We start from the raw sequence: 20,971 nt of genomic DNA on the forward strand, positions 1-20,971 counted from the left end.
ACGGAATCCATGGAAGGGGAAGAGCACATGTGGGTTGGTTGACCTCCCACATCATTCAAGTATTTAAGACCACTTATTATATTCAATACCTTTTATTAATATATATCTTATATTATTATTTTTTTATCATTCCTCTTCCTTTCATTAACACCCATAAAAGCATGTGTGGTTATTTACTAAAGGTGGGGCCCACTAGGGAGGGGCGACCACTATTTCTCTCTTTCCCTCTTTGTTTATTTGTTTAAATCATATAGTTTATATATTAAATAGCTTGTATTATCTTTATGAACATTCATTTAGATAATTGGTTAGTTCTTAAGTAATATATCAATATATTATTAAATAATTAATATAAACCTTGATTTATATTTTTTATTGGATCCTGAATCTATATTGGATCCGATTTTATTTGGATCAGACCAATCCTATATCCAAATCCAATGTAGATTTTGGATCCTCTTGATATTTGAATCCAAATACCCAAATCCAATAATTTTCTTTAATGGATTTTAGATCTTTTTGCTATCCAGATCTAGATACTGGATCCACTTACCTTAGATAATGGATTCTGGATCTTTTTGAGATCCAGATCTAAAAATCCAAATATAAATGAATTTTAAATTGCAAACTTAAATTTCAAGTTTTAAATTCCTTGAAAAATTTAATTTCGCTCGAACTGATATTTTTAGATTCCTATTCAGTTTTGAACAGTTGCTAATTCAGAAATTGCAGTAAAATCTTTTTTTATTTATTAGATAATTCACAAAAATTTCACAGTTTTTACAACTTTAGCAGCATGGATGGAATATTCTTGAGTCAGCCCCTTCTTTCCAAAGTTGAGTTTAAAATTAGAAGATAGTGAACAATGTGTTCGATGTGTTGTTCACCTCACTTCTGTAATAGAAGATTACACAAACACATGTCATAAAAAGATTACCTGCTCCTATATGAGCAGCTTGGAGTTCTCAAACAATATCAGCAGAAGTAAAGAGTAAGATCAGCAACCCTGTGAAGAAATTGTTCATACAGTAAATGTTTAGCTACTAAGCTATTCAAATGTATGGTCAAATGCAAAATAGGAAATGACAAGTTCACAATTATGATCAGCCACATAGGCTTCACAATCACAAGAAGCAAGATTAAGGTGAACAACACATTAATATCATTGTTAACATGCAAATGGGAAATTAAACCAGAGGTTGTAATTATATGTTTGTAGATTTGGGGCTCAAGTTGTTTCACATAACCTTTTCATGCAACCCTGTCTTTGCCATGGTTTGATCCCAACAGAACCAGCCCCATACCAAGACCTTAATGAGCATATGCACCATCTTTGGATGTATAAGGTGTTTTGTGCCAAGGACTTCACCCACTTGTGGAGAAGGCAGAAAAAACGTGGGTGTCCAATACTATTTGGATTATGCAACAAGAATATACTTCAACATTAAGAGGGTTCTAACATATATATTCAAATCTCAAAGAGGCCAGCCGGTCCGGAATACAACTCTTCGTGGAAACACATCCAGCCACCAAACAGACAAAAACTACATAACTCAATCATGGTAGAACTAACTACTGTGCACTCAAACTTGGTTCTAGAATTCTGTCATAAAAAACAACAATGCAAACAATTGCAAAATAAAAAAATAGAAAAAACACAAAAAAAGGTGGTCGGGCGGGTGGAGGGTTAGAGAAAGAGAGAGATTCGGGTGACGGAGGGAGCAGACCAGAGGGAGAGAATGACTGGTGGTGGTCCCATAGAGGGTGGCCGGAATCCCGCATCGGGTGGAGGTGGCGGGAGGTCTGACATTTTGGCGGGTGCAAGGTTAGAGAGAGAGAGATTAGAGAGAGGCAGATCACAAAGAGAAAAATATGAAAAGGGCCTGTCAAGCTCCTTTTATAAAGTATATAACAGTGGCATAACTGTTGTCATTATATATTAAAACCTATAACTACGACATAACTATCATTGATCTATAACAATGAGATTTTTTAGCCATTAAATATAGCTATAAGTGTTTTAAAGGCAATATCTAGTGGCCAGGTAATCTTGTTGTTATTTATAACTCTATAATGGTAATATAAGTGTCACTATTATAGAGTAAAACCTATAATGGAGAGGCATGTGCTGGGGCAAGGCATTTCAGGGATATCTATCTGACTGATATTGATAAGCTAATACTGGCGAGATTTATGACCGTAGTAGAGTAATACCGGCGAGATACTTATGTCTCTTCTATTGCCTATCAATTAGCGAAAAAAAAATCTCACGTTATTGCTTTATCAATATGGATGAGATTTTGAAGAGTTGCCGCATTTAACCCTCATCCATGTAGTGAAACTTCTTGTGAATTTGATGCCTTAGAGGTGTGTAAGTGTTATTTCTCTTGCTCGAGTCAATTGTTGACTCCCCGCTCAAACAATCCAAATGATACAAAATAACCCATTGAGAATCAATCTCTTCAAGATTATACCTTGTCTCTATAAACACAGCATACCTCATCAAAGTTGTACCCATTTGACCTTGAATATTAATGATGAGAAAATGAGAGAACTAGCTTTGAGATTCCGGTTGTTCACATGAAATACTTGACCCGTTTGGAAGCAAGAAAAATTATCACAGTAAAAAAAAAATATTGCCTATGAGAAGTTTGGATGGTAGTCACTGTTAATGGACAAAATCTTCATATTAATCTTAAGAGATATGTCACAAAGACATGGACATGAACTTGGCCTCAGAATGAGACATGCAATTGCAGATTTCTTGCAAGATAGGACAACAGGACACAGGTTTTTTTATTACCTAATTGGTATAAATTTGTGACATTTTTTACATATAAAAAAATTGGTAATGGTACTGTCTCACCTAATAAAAGCTTTAGATTGTCAAATTTCTTAAACTTTTTTAGGTGATTAGGCCCAATAGATATGATCTATAAGCATTATTTAGTAGAAAACAAGTTTTGGATCATGTGATTATATCATATATTTATGTTTTTTAAGATCTTTAAAAATCAAGGGCTGACAATGTATCAAATTTTTATGACAAAAAATCTTACTTCTATGTCCAAAAAACATGATCCAAAGCATGATTCCTATCAAATATTGAGTACATCCGTCAGGTTTAATTGAGAACATATAACCTACAACCATGATTTCTAGTAGGTGGGAGTAGGTACTCCCGGAGCACCATAGCATTACTTTAAAAATATTTACTTATTAATTAAAAATATAAAAATATCAAGAATTTACTAAAATAATACTTGCATGTGTCACACATTTGAGTGTACCTTTTTGTCATGTCGTGTCCCCTAACACAAGACCCTGAATGGCGTGTCCTTGTAACATAAAATGGCCTAAATAAATTGTGGCTTGGGAGGTAAAAGATTGTTATACATCATGATTTTGCAAGATCATTGCCTTTTTTTCTCCTTTTCATTTAGCCTTGACAATGACACATCCTTATCAAAGTCAGCAATCTCTGCACAATAACTAGTTTGAACTTGTCTTTCTCAAATGCCTCTTCCTCAATCTTGAATTATTGGATTAGTTGTTCAAGAGCCAATAGCTGTCTTTTTTTTTACAAACTTTTTATATTTCATACAAGTCTGTGCAAGTTGAGTAAATTAAATTTTTTTATCTAATGTCATTCCCATAATTTCAATTTTGATGTGTTCAAAGTTGCATCCCTTGAACTTGAGAAAACATGAGTTTGTGATAATTAATGACAAATTGAAGACAAACGGTTTCCTTCAGTTTCTGCAAGATGATTGGCTCTGAGAGGCTTCCATCACAAAAGGATCCAAAAGGCATTTAGCATGTACTATAGCTTGTTTAACGTATAGGTTGACAATAGGGATGGCAGCGGACCTTAGAAAACGGGCTCAGCCCTGCCTTGCTCCGTTTGGACTGGGGATGGAGGACATGAAACAGGGATGAAGGTGAGAATGGAGGTTAAAATCAAAACTCGTGTGGGGATGGACTTACGCTTTTCTCTGCCCCGCCCCGTCTCCAATCCCCGCCCCCACCCTGTCCCCGATCCTTCTTTAGGGATGGCAGTGGACTGAGAGCAAATGGGGCCTCGCCCCTCCTCCTTCTGTTTGAACTAGGGATGGAGGACATGAATCGAGGATGGAGGCGGGGATGGAGATTAAAATCAAGACCTGTATGGGGATGGAGGGAAGAATTTTGAGACGGGGCAGGGGTGGAGTCCTTTTCCCCCTCCCCGGCCCCGGTTCATGCCATCCCTAGTTGACAAAGAGCTCCACCTGGATAGACCAATCTTTGTTAACCTCCATGATAAAAAACAAATTATGGCCACAAATGGATCTAAAAATGATGGAGCTGAGAAAAATGCTTTAAGAAACTCCTTAAACTTGAATTTCACGTTTATCATGAAATTATGCACCTGCCTGTTGATCAAAGCAGATTATATGTTCCCCCCCCGATGATTCACTGAATCCCACGTCTGTGTTCGGGGCTTTGAATGAGCACCACGTATACAAGCACATGGGGCTCGTATTCCCGTGTATGTTGACATAACTTTGCATCGGACTCTGGTGTTGTTGCAAAGACTTAAGTACCCTTTATTGTTATTCTTCTCATAAAGTGATGGTTTGAGAAAATGACAAAAATGCCTTTCATTCAAAAAAGAAAAAACAAATAGTTCAAAAAAAGGACAAACATGTCCTCCATCCAGAAAGTCGAGGATGATGTTGACTCTTCAAAGTCTTCTTCTTTTTCTGTTCAAAAAAAGGACAAACATGTTTTCTTCTTCTTTGTCCGTAAAACACTGTAAAACCCTTTCTCTCTCTAGAGAAGAAATCAAGGAAAACAAAGAGTTCTTCCTGGAGAAGGCCATGAACATCAACCCTCTCACTCTCTCTCCCTTCTCTCTCTACTTCTGTGCACATCCAACAGACGATCCTACATTGCTGCATCGTCATCTTCTTCTTCATCCTTCTTCGTAAAACACTGTAAAACCCTCTCTCTCTGTAGAGAAGAAATCAAGAGAGGTAAAGGGTTCCTCCTGGAGAAGGCCATGAACACCAACCCTCTCACTCTCTCTCCCTTCTCTCTCTACTTGTGTGCCTGATTTAGAGTTTTGGGCCTTGCAATAACAATTTGTAGTGTTATCAGGCTTTCCTACAACGATTTGTAGCATTTGTAGTATTATCGGGCTTTTCTAATTTGCGGAAGACACTACAAATCGCTATAGCGATTTGCGGAAGACACTACAAATCGCTATAGCGATTTGCGGAAGACACTACAAATCGCGGATTTGGAATATGACCTCCGGTTAGGGAGATATGACTCTGACAAGTTGGTCCTAATTTGCGGAAGACACTACAAATCGCTATAGCGATTTGCGGAAGACACTACAAATCGCTATAGCGTTTCGCGATTTACGGATCCGCACCGGGGGGAGCCCCCGGACCCCCCTCCTGTAAGGGCAAAAACTCTAAATCAGGCACACAAGTAGAGAGAGAAGAGAGAGAGAGTGAGAGTGTTGGTGTTCATGGCCTTCTCCAGGAGGAACCCTTTACCTCTCTTGATTTCTTCTCTACAGAGAGAGAGGGTTTTACAGTGTTTTACGAAGAAGGAAGAAGAAGAAGATGACGATGCAGCAATGTAGGATCGTCTGTTGGATGTGCACAGAAGTAGAGAGAGAAGGGAGAGAGAGTGAGAGGGTTGATGTTCATGGCCTTCTCCAGGAAGAACTCTTTGTTTCCCTTGATTTCTTCTCTAGAGAGAGAAAGGGTTTTACAGTGTTTTACGAAGAAAGAAGAAGAAAACATGTTTGTCCTTTTTTTGAACAGAAAAAGAAGAAGACTTTGAAGAGTCAACATCATCCTCGACTTTCTGGATGGAGGACATGTTTGTCCTTTTTTTGAACTATTTGTTTTTTCTTTTTTGAATGAAAAACATTTTTGTCATTTTCTCAAACCATCACTTTATGAGAAGAATAGCAATAAAGGGTACTTAAGTCTTTGCAACAACACCAGAGTCCGATGCAAAGTTATGTCAACATACACGAGAATACGAGCCCCATGTGCTTGTATACGTGGTGCTCATTCAAAGCCCCGAACACAGACGTGGGATTCAGTGAATCATCCGGGGCGAACATACACAACCCTCTCCCTGTTGATAGTCAATTTTAACTAAATTTGATTTATAGGTTATGCAACTATACCATTGGGTTTTGAACCTGCAACGTCCCAACACAAGGTGAATTGCACTAACAGCTCCTACCACACAACCGGAGCCCCCTTTAGTGGTAATGGAAATATACGTGTGCATAACCATGCATAAAGTAAATGCACATTCATGAGTGTAGTTCATGGTCATAAAAAATGAACCACACAAGGATTGGAACAAGAGTCAGATCCGCATTCAAAAATCAACAGCCCACAATGTGCTAAATTTTCAGAACTCAAGAAATCACGTTTTTACGTTAGAAAAGCACAATCCGAGGCTTGATTCTTAGCAAACAAACCATGTTAAACACATCTATTTGGTTAGGTTGACTAGAGATAGTCGATATAGCTTGCACTTATGATTTCTAGCTCAGTGTTGTGAGAGGCGTACGCTTAAGCGTACGCCTCAGAGGCGAGGCGCACGCTCAAGGTACTGAGGCGTTGCTGTGATGCGCCCCTCATCAACCTCCGACCAGTTGTGACCACCGACCACCGGAGTTGCTGTGCTGCAGCTGCTGCTCAGTCTTCTCCGACCACCGAACGACCGACATATCCCTCGCTTCCGTACCAGCTGGGCGGGTGGTCCTTCTCTTACTGCCTCCCCTCCCACCGCTTCACTTCCATTCCAGTTGTGAGAGGCGTACGCCTCAGAGGCGAAGCGCAGGCTCAACGCCTCACTTCGCCTCATCGCATTTAACAACCTTGTTCTAGCTCATTAGTTCCTTACCTTCATTAGTAGCAAATATTTTTTCAGTAAGGGTGCAAAACAGATTGGATTTGGTTCAGATCCTCTCTTAACTGAATCAAATTTGGCTAATAGGATTGGGATGCAAAATGGTAAAGCCGAATAAGGATTCACCAAGTGTTTCAACCCAACTTCAACTATTCAAAACACTGTTCTAGTTCCTCTGCAATTTAATAGACTGCTCTTTTCCAAGAAATAGCATCATGCAGTACTGCAATACACTCATAGGAGATTCTTTGTCACTGACAGGAGAGATTTTTTATCCTCAAATCTAGTTAGTTTTCTATTGTTAGGTTCCATATAAACAATATGAATCAACAGTCCAAGAATCGTAGTTGCACCATTATATTACCATAACTAATGTGCACTCACATGGAAATGTTGAAATTTAATAACTCTGCTTAAAAGTTGAGCTGGTTGGCACATGACATGCTAGTTCATCCTGTGCAATTAGCCAGACACAGCATGGCACATCCATTGACGGTTTGAATCCCAAATGTTGCTTTTTGAAAGAGGGACTGTGCGCCGCGTGAAAGGAAGTAGATATGCCAACACCCTAGTTCGCCTAAAACTAGTCGAAATTAATCACAGCATGCATAATACAATGTATCTCAAACTATGTGATTCTATTCCATGCTGTAAGTGTAAACATGCAACATTTAGAATCGTGGAAAACACGTCAAGTACCGAAGGCACCTTATATTAATTGAGAGTTGCAGTGAAGTGAGAATTGTTGGATCATATTTCAGATCACGCAGTTTCACAATCAACAACATGATATAAATCAAGAAACAAATCAACATGAAAATCATGATAAACAATTAATCGAAACAAGAACATGGAGCAAACATGTCAGTTTCTGCATCATACCAAAATCCAGACAAAGGCAAATCATGAAACAGTTGCATAGAACATAATAAAAACAACAGGAACATGTTTAGATTATGTAATAGGCTAAGACGTACGAAAGTACTCCCCTTAGAAAAGATTTGTCTTCACATACAGTGCAAACAGGGCCTGACGTCCTTCCCCCAAGATACAATAGCTTCGACGATCAGAACCGGTGCACTCTGGCGGACCGTCCTTCGAAAACAACCTTTCTAAACCACTGTGCAAAAAAACCCCTTTAGGGAAAACCCAGGAGAGAGAGAGAACGAGAGTAATAGGGAGAGAAACCCCATAGTCTTTTCTCCTCAGAATTCTGTGTTACAACATGTTCGTAACCCCAGCCCTAACCACGTTTTATAACCCTCGAACGGTTACAAAACGTGGAAAGGGCCTGTTACGGAATCCGAGGTGCAGAGACCCGTTAACGGAATCTGAAGAGATGAGATCCGTTACGAATAAACAAGACCCATCAATAGGCACAGACTATGAAGAGTCATGACCCGTTATCATTTCTCATAACCCATTAATGAATCTAAATAATCACAAAAACTTTCCCCAACTCAAGCCCGAGCCCGGCCCGACACTGCGGGCGGGCACACATATGTGGTAGTCATCCCAACCCCTTTTTCTTTGGAACAAGTATAAGAGTTTACATGTAGGTTATAAAGCCTACAACAAACTCAAACCTCTTCATTATGGGACTATTCCCCATCATCAAGTCCAACCTTTTTCCAAAAAGAAAACAGCCCAAGTTTTTCTTCATTTGAATTCCCTCACCTCTACATCTTACACCCAACAAGAATAACTCCCCTTAAGCTTAATTTTCTACTCTTGCTTTCCACACCAGATGAATGCGTAGTTCATGTTACCTTTATCTGCCTCAATTAAATTTCTCAAGAAACTTTACGAAACTTTGCAGGGTATGTCTTGCAAGCATCGCCACAGTAAATTGACTGTTGAAGCTCCAACTTGCCTAACTGATTTGATGTATGGCTGCTTACGTACTTTGGTTATAGCTCAAGAAATCTCAAGACAATCACTTCTTGGTAGTTCTTTGTGAGGAAAACTATGTTGAATTTGTGGTTGTTATATGGTTTACTCATGGCACATATGTCCAAGTTAAGCGCATAATACCAAATGTACAAGGCACACCAATGTACTGTGTAGTGTCATGCACAACTTTGTCAAGCAGTAGTTGAAATTATGCAGGAAATTACTAATGAAACATTAGTATCATGTTTGTCAAAACTAAGAGTATAAGCATGGTGACAAATATCGTGAGATTTACTAAAATATCTTGAAAAAAATGCGAGAAACACTTTAAAAGTTTAATCGCCAGATTTTTTATTTGTGACAAAATCTTGCGAGATTTACTAAATCTCGCTATATATCGCCATTTTTTTGTCACTCTTCATGTTTTTTTTTTGTCTTTCCACGATTCTTTCAAGCAAAAAGCCAAAATCGAGTATTACTCGTTTTGCTTTACCGAAACCTACCCACTTAGGCACTTACCCAGTTGCCCTACTGAGCTTCTCTCCTTTCCATTTGCCGGCGTGAAGGAGTTCTGGCGAGAAATGAGGGGCGAGCGACGATCTGCTATTGGACCGATGCATCTCTCTTTGTCTTTCTCTCGCTCTCTCCCTCTTCCCTCCTCATTTTTGTCTCCGTCTTTCTCTCGCTCCCTCTCTCTCTCTCTAGATCTCTTCCCTGACTCACTCAGTCATTGATTTTGGTTACTGGTGACTCACCAGTCAGTCAGTGAAGGAGGTTTTACAGAGAGAGGGGTTTCAGCCATAGTATGCTCATTTTTTTTGTTTGCCGCATACTGCAAAAGAGGGTTTTACAGAGAGAGAGGGGTTTCGGGCACCGGCATCAATGATTTTGGGGTTTCAGCAACGCATTTTAGCAATTTTTTCGGTAATTAGAGCATGCACAATATAATTTGTGTTTGATATTTGTCTGTTCTGTTTGATGTTCGATGTGTGACTTGTTTGATGTTTATATGTTCTGCTGCCATAGGCTCGTTTGATGTTTGTTTGCTTGAATAATCAGGCTTAAGATGATTTAAAAAAAAAAACTAAGAAAAACCAGAAAAGATGTGTATGTTCTGCTTCCCATGTTCTGTTTGTATAATCAAGCTTATGATGAAGATGTGTATGTTTTGGTGTCTGACTGTGAAAATGCATGTATAATCAGGCTTACGATGAAGGACAATGATGTGTATGCACAAAATGCTTTTTTTTTTTTGATACTTGATTATTGATACTTAATGTTTGATGATTTAGTTGAATTTGATCTTTGATAGTTGAGTTGATACTTCTTACATATTTGATTTTTGTTGGTTTAGTTGATATTTGTATATATATATATATATATATGGTGTTTGATGGTTTAGTTGATATTTTTTACATATTTGACGTTTGATACTTCTTATATATGGTTAGTGGGATTGAAAATAAATTTTATATTTTTTATATGTAAAATTAAATTAGTTAATTTTATTTGATTTTTTAAATTTTTTTCCAAAGATTTTGACAAAAAAGCTCCCAAAAATATTCGAAAAATGGAAAATCTCTCCGTTTTAAACTTTTGTCACTATGAGTATAAGCATTTGACCAGACAAGCTTTAAATGGTCCTTACGGAAGTATGTCATTTGTTCACCGAGACTTTGTGTTAGCTCGTACTTGTGACTTAGAAGAGCAGATGTGAGTCATATAACAAGACCACAAATCTGAATAGTGTTACCTGTCCTGTTGTAGAAGGGAACGGAGCATGTGTTTGCATTGATCCTGTGGTTGTTAAGGCATGTCATACTTCTTGCAACTGTGCTCGGAAAATTTTGGTATCCAAATTCTTCATTACCGTACTTTGTCAGTTTCTATGCTTACAGCAGTAATGAAAGCATCAGCAATGTGAATGAATTTCAATTAAGAAGTTAATGAGATTTCAATTAAGAAATTAATGATGGATTAACGTAAAATAACGGGCCAAAAATGAATAAGATGGGTCCTAACCTTTGAGTAGGCCCCAGTCTGAGTGAAACAGAATTGTTTTTATGCCACAAAGATTCAACTCCTCTAGATGGCAAAGTTGGCAATCAAAAGAAAGTAGTGAGAAACAAAGTGGGCCAGGATTCAATTAGACACTCATGACCAACTTAGACTTATTAGCAGATCCCACCGGAAATTTGTCAATAAAGAAAGTCAGCTTATCGAAAATTTTCCATGTTTGGTGTGTGCAACAACATGCAACGTGCAACATGATTGCAAAATTGGATATTTTGTGGTTTAGTTTTGTGTGATTGCCTGGTCCACAGCAGCAATGGCCAATCAAGAACACTGCCAAGGCTTGAAGAACAACATATAATAACGTATTAACACAGACCCTTCGAGGAAAATGCATGAAGAAACCAAGAGTTACCTTTGTATTCAGTTTCTTTTTTTTCTTCTTCTTTCTTTTTTCATAAAATATGCACCGCGGGCCGTGCTCCTGATTCTATTAATAAAAAATTAAACATTACCAGTGATCATCTCGAACCGAGAAATCAATCCGGTGGCTTATCTTTCCAATACAAAATATCATATTTACTAAGCAATAAGAAGACATAGCCCATTACCACCGAGGTGGTATCCCATGTGGTAAGCTGATGTAGCTTTCCACACCAGAGTGACCAGACGTAGTTTTCCAAATGCTTAGTTCATGTTACCTTTGTCTGCCTCAGTTAAATTTCTCAAGAAACTTTACAAAACTTTGCAGGGTATGTCTTGCAAGCGTCGCCACAGTAAACTGACTGTCCAAGCTCTCCAATTTGATGTATGGATGCTTACACAATATGTTGAAATTGGTTATATGTTGTACTTTGGTTATAGCTGAAGAAATCTCAAGACAATCACTTCTTGGTAGTTCTTGATGTGAGGAAAACTATCTAGAATTTGTGGTTGTTATTAACCCCGGCCAACCCTTCGAAGAAAATGCATGAAGAAACCAACAGTTACCTCTGTATTCAGTTTTTTTTTTTTTATAAAATATGCACCAAGGGACGTGCTCCTGATTCTATTAATAAAGAATTAAACATTACCAGTGATCATCCCGAAGCGAGAAATCAATCCGGTGGCTTTTCTTTCCAATACAAAATATCATATTTACTAAGCAATAAGAAGACATAGCCCATTACCACCGAGGTGGTATCCCATGTGGTAAGCTGATGTAGCTTTCCACACCAGAGTGACCAGACGTAGTTTTCCAAATGCTTAGTTCATGTTACCTTTGTCTGCCTCAGTTAAATTTCTCAAGAAACTTTACAAAACTTTGCAGGGTATGTCTTGCAAGCGTCGCCACAGTAAACTGACTGTCCAAGCTCTCCAATTTGATGTATGGATGCTTACACAATATGTTGAAATTGGTTATATGTTGTACTTTGGTTATAGCTGAAGAAATCTCAAGACAATCACTTCTTGGTAGTTCTTGATGTGAGGAAAACTATCTAGAATTTGTGGTTGTTATTAACACCGGCCGACCCTTCGAAGAAAATGCATGAAAAAACCAACAGTTACCTCTGTATTCAGTTTTTTTTTATATAAAATATGCACCAAGAAACGTGCTCCTGATTCTATTAATAAAGAATTAAACATTACCAGTGATCATCCCGAAGCGAGAAATCAATCCGGTGGCTTATCTTTCCAATACAAAATATCATAGTTACTAAGCAATAAGAAGACATAGCTCATTACCACCGAGGTGGTATCCCATGTGGTAAGCTGTCAGGCTGAAGGCCCAGAATCGAATCCATCTGTCACATGGGGAGGCTGTTGTTTTGGTAGGGGTGGGCCTAACCCCAGCTTGCCTTTCAAAAGAAGAAGAAGAAGAAGAAAGAAGAAGAAGAAAGAAGAAAGAAATAGCCCATTGCCATAGTTGACTCTTAAATAAGATAATTTTAATCTTTTTCTTCTTATCACTGAATGTCACTAGGGCTGAGTCAGCTGACAATGGGTTAATGGGCCGGGTATCTGGCGCATCAGGGTGTACCCAAACCCGCCCAAATGGATAGTTTCAAGATTTGGGTTTGGGATTTTTTGGGTCAAGAAAACGAAATTTTAAAGTCGGATCCATATAATTTGAGGGGCTCACATTCAGTAAAAATGCATATAAAATAATAAGGTCAAATGTGGGTCATGTTGGATATCCCACAAAAATCATAATGCAAATATATTCTAGTCAGCATTGTTTATGCCCATATCCAGGTATTCGGGATTGAGTTGGGTAAGGAAAAGAGAAGATATCCCCTTCCCCTGGAAAGAGATTGTGTGAAAGGCCCTGGGGGCAGGGTTCCTAGGCTCAGAGTTTTACATTACTGGGACTGTAGGTATGAAAGGCTGAGTCAGTGCGATCAAACGGAAGGTGTCTCTGGCAGGACGTTCATTTCAAATGCCCCCCTCTCATAGGAAAGGTGTATGAAACAAATGCTCCCTTGGGTTAACAAGTCGAGTTCTGCAAGACACAATATATTAAGAAGATGAGCTGTATAAGTAGGTAGGGGTGTCAACGGGTCAGGTTTGGTTAGGACCCAAGTGAAATCAGACCCATACTGGATTTGTGATGCCGGTATTGGGTCTGGACCCTGGCCCAATCAGACCCATCATAAGAGAAACCATATCCGGATCTTATAAGGATTACATGAATCAGACTCGGACCATACCCATTAAAATACTATTTTTTTTTTTACATTGAAAAGTTTGCTGATCTTAGTCGGAACTAGGGTGGGGTATGAAATTTCACAAACCATATCCAGCTTCGTATGTTAGTGAAACTCTTCAGGTCTGACCCAGATTCTAATCAGACCTTATTTATCACCAAACCATATAGGTCCGGGTCAAACCCGACTTATTGACACCCCTATGTGCAAGTAATTGAAAATGTGTAGGAGCCAGCAGGGTGAAACATGATTTTATCATGCAGGTTCCTTGTAGTCTCACACCCCTCACACAAAGCTTGAGGTTAGGCATGCAGGGATATATGCATGTTCTTTTCTTTCAACTTATTATTATTATTATAATTCTTTGTGGGTGCCAAACTGCTATTGACTTGCCATGCACTAGACAGACAAGAGTACCAAGCTTTTTTTGGTTATTGCTTATGGATTCAAATAAATTAGTAATGATGACATGGATTGCTTCTAGAACTGGAAGACATGCAAACACACACACGCAAGAGCATAGGACCAGGGTGTTTTCTTTCATTGTTGGATTTTTCCAATAATTTCTCTGTATGGCCCAAATCCCTTGATTATATGGGCAAAGAAGAAATAACTCTGAAAACAATTACTTTTCAAATCAATGTTTGCTGCCCCCTTTTCCGTTAGATCACGATTAGGACCATCTAAAAATCAAAGTTTTAGGTGTTTTATACTTTATCTAAACCATGAAATGTGTTTATCATTGTTTACTCAATAGAAAAGATGTTTTTGTGATATGTGTATTTTAGAGAGAAAAAATCAATGGTTGATATATGGAGCCATTACATTAATTCTAAATAATCAAAATCCAATTACATTAATTCCAACATACCCATTACATCATGTGCCTTATTCCATATATGGCCCACAATAACAAACCCAACAAACTAGACTCGACGAGGACTCCAACTACAGCTGTCAATGGGTCAGGTTTGACCCAGACCTGACCCGACCCGTACCAAACCCTACAGGGTCAGGGTTTGGTGATAAATAAGAATGTCCGATTAGAATTCGGGTCGGACCTAAAAGGTCCAATTAATATATGGAGCCAGGTATGGTTTGTGAAATTTCATACCAAACCCAGGTTTGACCCGAGTTCTGACTAAGATCGACAATTTTTTAATGTAAAAAGGTTAAAAATATTATTTTACCAGGTATGAAAGGGTGTCAACGGGCCTGGTTTACCAGGACCCGACCCGGATCATAGGGTTCGAGTATGGTGACAAATAAGAAAACTCGATTAAGACTCGGGTCCGGACTTGAAGGTTTGATTAATACATGGACCCGAGTATAGTTTGTGAAATTTTATACCAGACCTGGATCCAACCCAAGTTCCGATTAAGACTGGATTTTTTCAATATAAAAATTATAAAAAATATTATTTTACCGGGTACAGTCCGGGTATGGTTCATGTAGTTCTTATCGGGTCTGGGTATGGTTTTTCTTATAGTAGACCAGATTAGACCCGGGTTTGAACCTGATACCATACCCGAAAATCTGGTCCAAGTCTGGTTCCACCTGGGTCCGTTCCAAACCTGACACGTTGACACTCCTAAGGTTAATTTGGTCCAAGTCTGGTTCATGTAATCCTTATAGGATCCGGGTATGATTTCTCTTAAAATGGATCCGATTGAACCTGGTTCGTACCCAGTACGAGTATCTCAAATCAGGTTTATGTCCAGTTCTACCTGGGTCCGAACCAAACCCGACCGGTTTACACCCCTAACTCAAACCCTAACCCTAAGCAAACTGCATCATAAATCATGATGGCGATAAGGAATCTACATAATCTACAGTAGAGAATCAGTGTCTTATGATGGTCTAAGAAGGCGGTCTGACCAATGAATTGCGGACGTTTTTGGTGGCACCAAATGCTCACTAGGAGCTAACCTCACTGGTATACTCCAACCAACTAATGTGTCGTGACCCTTACTTTCCAAATGTTAATTGAAAGCTACAAGACAATATTAGGGCCTGTTTGGCATCTGGTAGCTGGGATGGGCGTTTATGCATTTGGTGTTCCCAAGCAGTGACGGAGCCAGAGGTGGGCATGGGTGGGCGGTCTCCCACCCCAGAATTAGAAACCGAGTCGAAATATGATACGACTCGGGTCTTCTTCTTCATTCCGCACGATTTGGTGGTTGCATTCTTTCCTTGCGAATGCTTGTCGAAGAAGATCAGAGCAGGGTGGTGCAGGAGTGAAGATAAAGCCTCCCTGTGATACAGAGTACCCTATGGAACCCAGACGCAAAAGACGGTGGACATGGGATGGAGCCAGCTGAGGGAGTTGCTCCGCCTCATGCTGTGGCGAGGACCGTCCCCTCCGAGAGGTAGCTGAGGAGGCACCTCAGTTGGAAGACCTTCGGCTTGCTGCTGGATCACCATCGAGAAGGAGGTGGCTCAACTACCGAAACAGGCTTTCGATCTCGATCTATGATCTTCACCACCACGGAGGCTTCGAGCCATTGCGCCACCGATAGAGGTCGATCATCACCACCCGAAGTCTGCCCACCCAACGAAAAACTTCTGGCTCCGCCACTGTTCCCAAGGTAAAATCTTGGTCACAAAAACTACCTTGGTGATTCTGTTTGGAATCCGGTAGTTGGGATGGTCGGTTATGCATTTGCGATGGGAAGTGAGGTCCATTCGCCTTTGTATTTACACTAAAGAATGGAATTGGCAGCTGCCACTTCTTCGAATGCATAAACGCGCACTATTGCATCCCGACTACCAGATTCCAAACAGAGCCTTGTGTGATGAGGGAAGTGTTCCCATTAATAAGATGTCAAAAGAGTTTGCTAAGGAGAGGTTTGGCAAGTGATGTTAGCACATTTATCACATAAGAAACAAGAGGGTAGGTCACCTAAGAATGTATCATATGAAGGGTTACATGGCTGCTCTTGACCCACATACCCTCACGCAAAACATGATACTAACACATGTCTTGACCCAGTACACATGTGGGTCCTTCACCTGACCGCCCCACACTTGTTCTATCGAATGTGTTGACCCAGTACACATATGGGTCCTTCACCTGACCGGCCCCACACTTGTTCTATATATCGAATGTCTTGACCTAGTACACATGTGGGTCCTTCACCTGACCCGCCCCACACTTGTTCTATGAATGAAAAAAACAATATATATATATATATATATATAAATAAATAAAGCTGTGAGAAAAAATACTTAAAACTATGATGTTTTCAATGGGTCTAACAAAACCTAACAAAAAAAAAGGAGCCTGAAGAGCACATTACTCACACACACACATAGCATTTGCTACCCTCGGGGTAAAGAACCCCCTAGTTGGAACTCATAGGGAAAATATTTGCTAGTTGAAATAATTTATTATTTTATTATAAAAATTTATATTGCTCCTTTTATATTTTAGTTTTATATTTTATTTTATTATAAAAAAATTTTGCCCCTCTTTAAGCAAAATTCTGGAAATATTTTAGTTTTATATTTTATTTTATTATAAAAATATTTTGCCCCCCCTTTAAGCAAAATCCTGGATCCGCCACTGGTCATAGGAAAATTTTATTCACTATTTCATCTTGAAAGATGGCGAAAATCTTCATACAAATAGCTCAAACTTTAAAAAAAATTATAAGAATTTTTTTTCTCTCGTTTGGAACAATTGGAACGACTGCACTTTTCTCTTTCCCACTCACATTTTTCTTATCATTTTCCCACTTCCAAACGTGGTCTAGATCTGATTAGGTAAACCTAACTAAGTCAAATTCAGTAAAGCCTACAGGGCTACAACCAAACCGAACCATAACAATTAAATGCGCCTGAGGACCTTTTGGGGTTTCCCTTTTGCATGAAACAGGAATTTGGTGTGGGCCAATGCCAAAATACTCTTCTGAAAGCCATATTAGGTTTTCCCAAAGAAAAGAACAAGAACCAAACAAAAAAAAAATCAAAACACGTCACCTGACTCACCACAAGCATGCCACTGGCACCTACACATGATGTAGAGAATGCCTATAAATACAAAGCAAGATCCACACCAAACCAAGCCCTCACACCAAGGGGATTTGTAGTATAGAGACCTTAGAGAGTGCTTCTTTGCACTACTCTTACCCTAAGAAGCAGTAGGAGGTTTTTTGGTTCATAACTTTTGAGAGTTGCAGCAATGGCCATTGCACATCCCTTGTCCTTAACTTTTGGCCTCCTAGGTAGAATAATGATGCTCTCATCTACTTTTTCCATTTTTGTTCATTTTTTCCCCTTTTCTTTTACATCTTTCTGTGTTTAAAACCCCATGTTGCATCTTATTAATGTGTTTTTCTTTTTTCTTGTCAATTGTTACAAACCAGGAAATATAATATCATTCATGGTGTATCTTGCTCCAGCGTAAGCTACCATTCTGATTTTTTTATTCTTTTTTTAATGATTTTTTTGGTGGGGAGGTTTGAGTTGAATGAGGGTGACTAGAAATGCTGTGAATTTTGCATGCAGGCCAACGTTTTACAATATCTTCAAGAAGAAATCCACTTCAGGGTTTCAAGAAGTCCCTTATGTGGTGGCTCTCTTTAGTGCCATGTTGTGGATTTACTATGCCATTCTCAAGGCCAATGCATTTCTTCTCATCACAATCAACACGGTGGGAAGCGTCATCGAGTCCATATACATCATCATGTTCATCTACTATGCACCAAAGAAAGCTAAGGTACTTAACATCATCATCATCATGAGAACATAAACATCATAGCACCACCGGGGGTTCGCCCCCGCGGCCAGCAGGGTATGAATGAGGGTGTTTCCGCAGCTTTACCTTGCAGGGGTGCAGGTCCATTAGGTGGCCGGTCGGCTTCCTCGTCATAACAAAAAAAATAAACATCATCAACTGCCTTTTTTTATGACGCGCAGAGAACCAGGTCACTTAATGGGCCCGCCCCCTGCCAGGTAAACCCTGAATGGGGTCACCGATACCGAAGCTTTTTACACCCAATGAGAGTTGAACCTGGGATGAAAGGGTCAGCACCTTCTCTGCTAAAGATATCATCAACACTTTCTGCAACACTGCACTAAATAACCCAACGCAAGAGAGAGAGAGAGAGAGAGAGAGAGAGAGAGAGAGAGAGAGAGAGAGTAGAGGTGAAGGCAGTGAGGTTATGTGAGTACTTTTCAGGTGAAGGCAGTGAGGTTGCTGCTGTTGCTGAACGTGGGGGTCTTCTGCGCCATTCTCCTTCCTACTTTCTTCTTGTCCAAAGGTGCGGATCGTTTAAAGATCTTGGGATGGATTTGCTCAGCCTTCGCTGTCAGCGTCTCCGCAGCTCCTTTGTTCATCATGGTATTCTTTTCTGTTCATACATACATAGAAAGCGACCCTTTTCATTTTTGGCTTTCTTATGGTTAAAAACTTGATATATACATATACTATTTTGTCCGTACGTGAGAAAGGTACTTATCTTAGGCTCGTCTACCTCCAAATTTTCTACAAACCGACAAAATAGTAGTATTTTTGGTGCGTGCGGTGTGCGTGCAAGTTAATATATATATATATATATATATATGAGCAGGTGTAATGTTAAGTGCACACTCTTAGTGTACTGCTGCACCTGATCTCCTTCCATCATTGCTTGGGCCCAACAGCTGACAAATGTATCCTAAAAATGAAAGGTTATCAGGTGCAGCAGCACAATAAAAGTGTACAATTACATTGCACCTCATCTTACGCTAGACATAAATTTTCTCTCATCTTTTTTTGGTTTTGTTGCGCGTGATTTCCTGCAATATCCTTTTAACTCATGAAGGGAATACCTATTGTTTTTTAATCTTGCAGAGGCAGGTGATACGTAGGGATGGCAGTGGGGCGGGGCGGGGCGGGGGACAAGGTTTCCACCCCCGCCCCGCCTCCGCGGCGGGGATGGATTTTATCCTCCACCCCCGCCTTCATCCCCGTTTCATGTCCTCCACCCCCGCCCCGTCCCCGTCCCCGTCCCCGCCCCGTCCCCGTCCCCGCCCCGCCCCCGCCCCGTCCCCGTCCCGACCCCGCCCCCGCCCCCGTCCCCGACCCCGCGGGATGAGCGTGCTCGTCACCGGCGCCGCTGGCTTTGTCGGCACCCACGTCTCGCTCGCCCTCCGGAAGCGCGGTGACGGTGTCGTCGGCCTCGACAACTTCAACGACTACTACGACCCCTCGCTCAAGAAGGCCCGCCGTCGAATCCTCGGCGACCACGGCGTCTTCGTCATCGCCGGCGACATCAACGACGCCCGGCTCCTGGCCAAGCTCTTCGACCTCGTCGCCTTCACCCACATGATGCACCTCGCCGCCCAGGCCGGAGTCCGGTACGCTATCGAGAACCCGGCGTCCTACGTGCACAGTAACGTCGCCCGGCTCCAGGGTTAGGAAATTAGGGAAGGGAGTTAGGGTTAGTAAACAGTTCATCTGAGTTGGGGGCGGGGATGGGGCGGGGCCGGGACGGGGATGGGCCGGGGGCGGGGCGGGGATGGGCCGGGGTGGGGCCGGGGCGGGGCGGGGCGGGGATGGGCCGGGGTGGGGCCGGGGCGGGGCGGGGCGGGGGAACGTGCCAGTCCATCCCCGCCTCCACCCCCGGACGGGGATGGATTTTAACCTTCATCCCCGCCTCCATCCCCGTTTCATACCCTTCATCCCCGGTCCAAACGGGGCGAGGCGGGGCGGGGCCCCGCTTTCCCCCGGTCCACTGCCATCCCTAGTGATACGCACTAAGAGCGTGGAGTTTATGCCTTTTTACTTGTCCTTATTCCTCACCATGAGTGCTGTCATGCGGTTCTTTTATGGCTTGCTTATCAGTGATCTCTTTGTTGCGGTAATTCCCTAAAACTACTATTTTTTGCCCTTCTTTTTCTAAAGAACATAAAAGGTTATGAAATCCAAGGGATATCTGTTCGGCCTTCAGAAATTATTTTTGTTTTTTGGATAATGAGAAAAAATCACCCCACTCACTCGCAAACTCATTGGTTTATAAAAACCACCTTAGGTCTCTCATCTTCGAGCAAGTACACCCAGCTTCGACCTTGTGTCATGAGATGAACACCCATGAGTTTCAAACCTGTGACATCCTTTCAACTTGGTTATTATGATTCTAAAGAATTTGCTCTTGATGCAATTTTCAGAAAAAAGTACGTTTGTTGACTTGGGTTGGACTAATTTTTGTTGGTAAAATTGAAAAATGGTCGATTTGATTGGGGCAACCCATCTCGCTATTTGCTGATCGATTGATCATTGTAGAGGTGACTGTGCATGTGTGCCTGATTGATGGGGGAGATTGTCATCACAGCCAAAATTTATTTCGATCTTCTCCCGTTACGACAAACATGAATACAGATGCATATATGAAATTGTGTTAGTATGCAATGGGGGTTTTAGTAGGAAACATCACCATGTAAAAAACTACTCATCTCAGTATCTC

General features: G+C 40.7%; 1 protein-coding gene across 1 annotated transcript; it reads left to right on the forward strand.

The window, feature by feature from the left end:
- Positions 1–17,703: 17,703 nt before the first annotated feature.
- On the forward strand, positions 17,704–20,380 carry LOC149851487 (bidirectional sugar transporter SWEET14-like). Its single transcript, XM_090008522.1, has 5 exons — positions 17,704–17,749; positions 17,891–17,927; positions 18,033–18,243; positions 18,706–18,866; positions 20,248–20,380. Exons 1-5 carry the CDS (start codon positions 17,707–17,709, stop codon positions 20,378–20,380), a joined length of 585 nt encoding a protein of 194 aa, XP_089864648.1. The 5' UTR covers positions 17,704–17,706.
- The last annotated feature ends 591 nt before the right edge of the window (positions 20,381–20,971 follow it).

Source organism: Nuphar pumila, chromosome 1, assembly GCF_984573655.1.
Source record: "Nuphar pumila chromosome 1, dmNupPumi1.hap1.1, whole genome shotgun sequence".
NCBI lineage: Eukaryota > Viridiplantae > Streptophyta > Magnoliopsida > Nymphaeales > Nymphaeaceae > Nuphar > Nuphar pumila.

Bases quoted from the DNA above. Each gene is read 5' to 3' on its own strand.
- LOC149851487 (XM_090008522.1), top strand. From the start codon at position 17,707: ATGGCCATTGCACATCCCTTGTCCTTAACTTTTGGCCTCCTAG. The intron at 17,750-17,890 runs GTAGAATAATGA...GTTACAAACCAG, and splicing joins CTTAACTTTTGGCCTCCTAG to GAAATATAATATCATTCATG. The intron at 17,928-18,032 runs GTAAGCTACCAT...TTTTGCATGCAG, and splicing joins ATGGTGTATCTTGCTCCAGC to GCCAACGTTTTACAATATCT.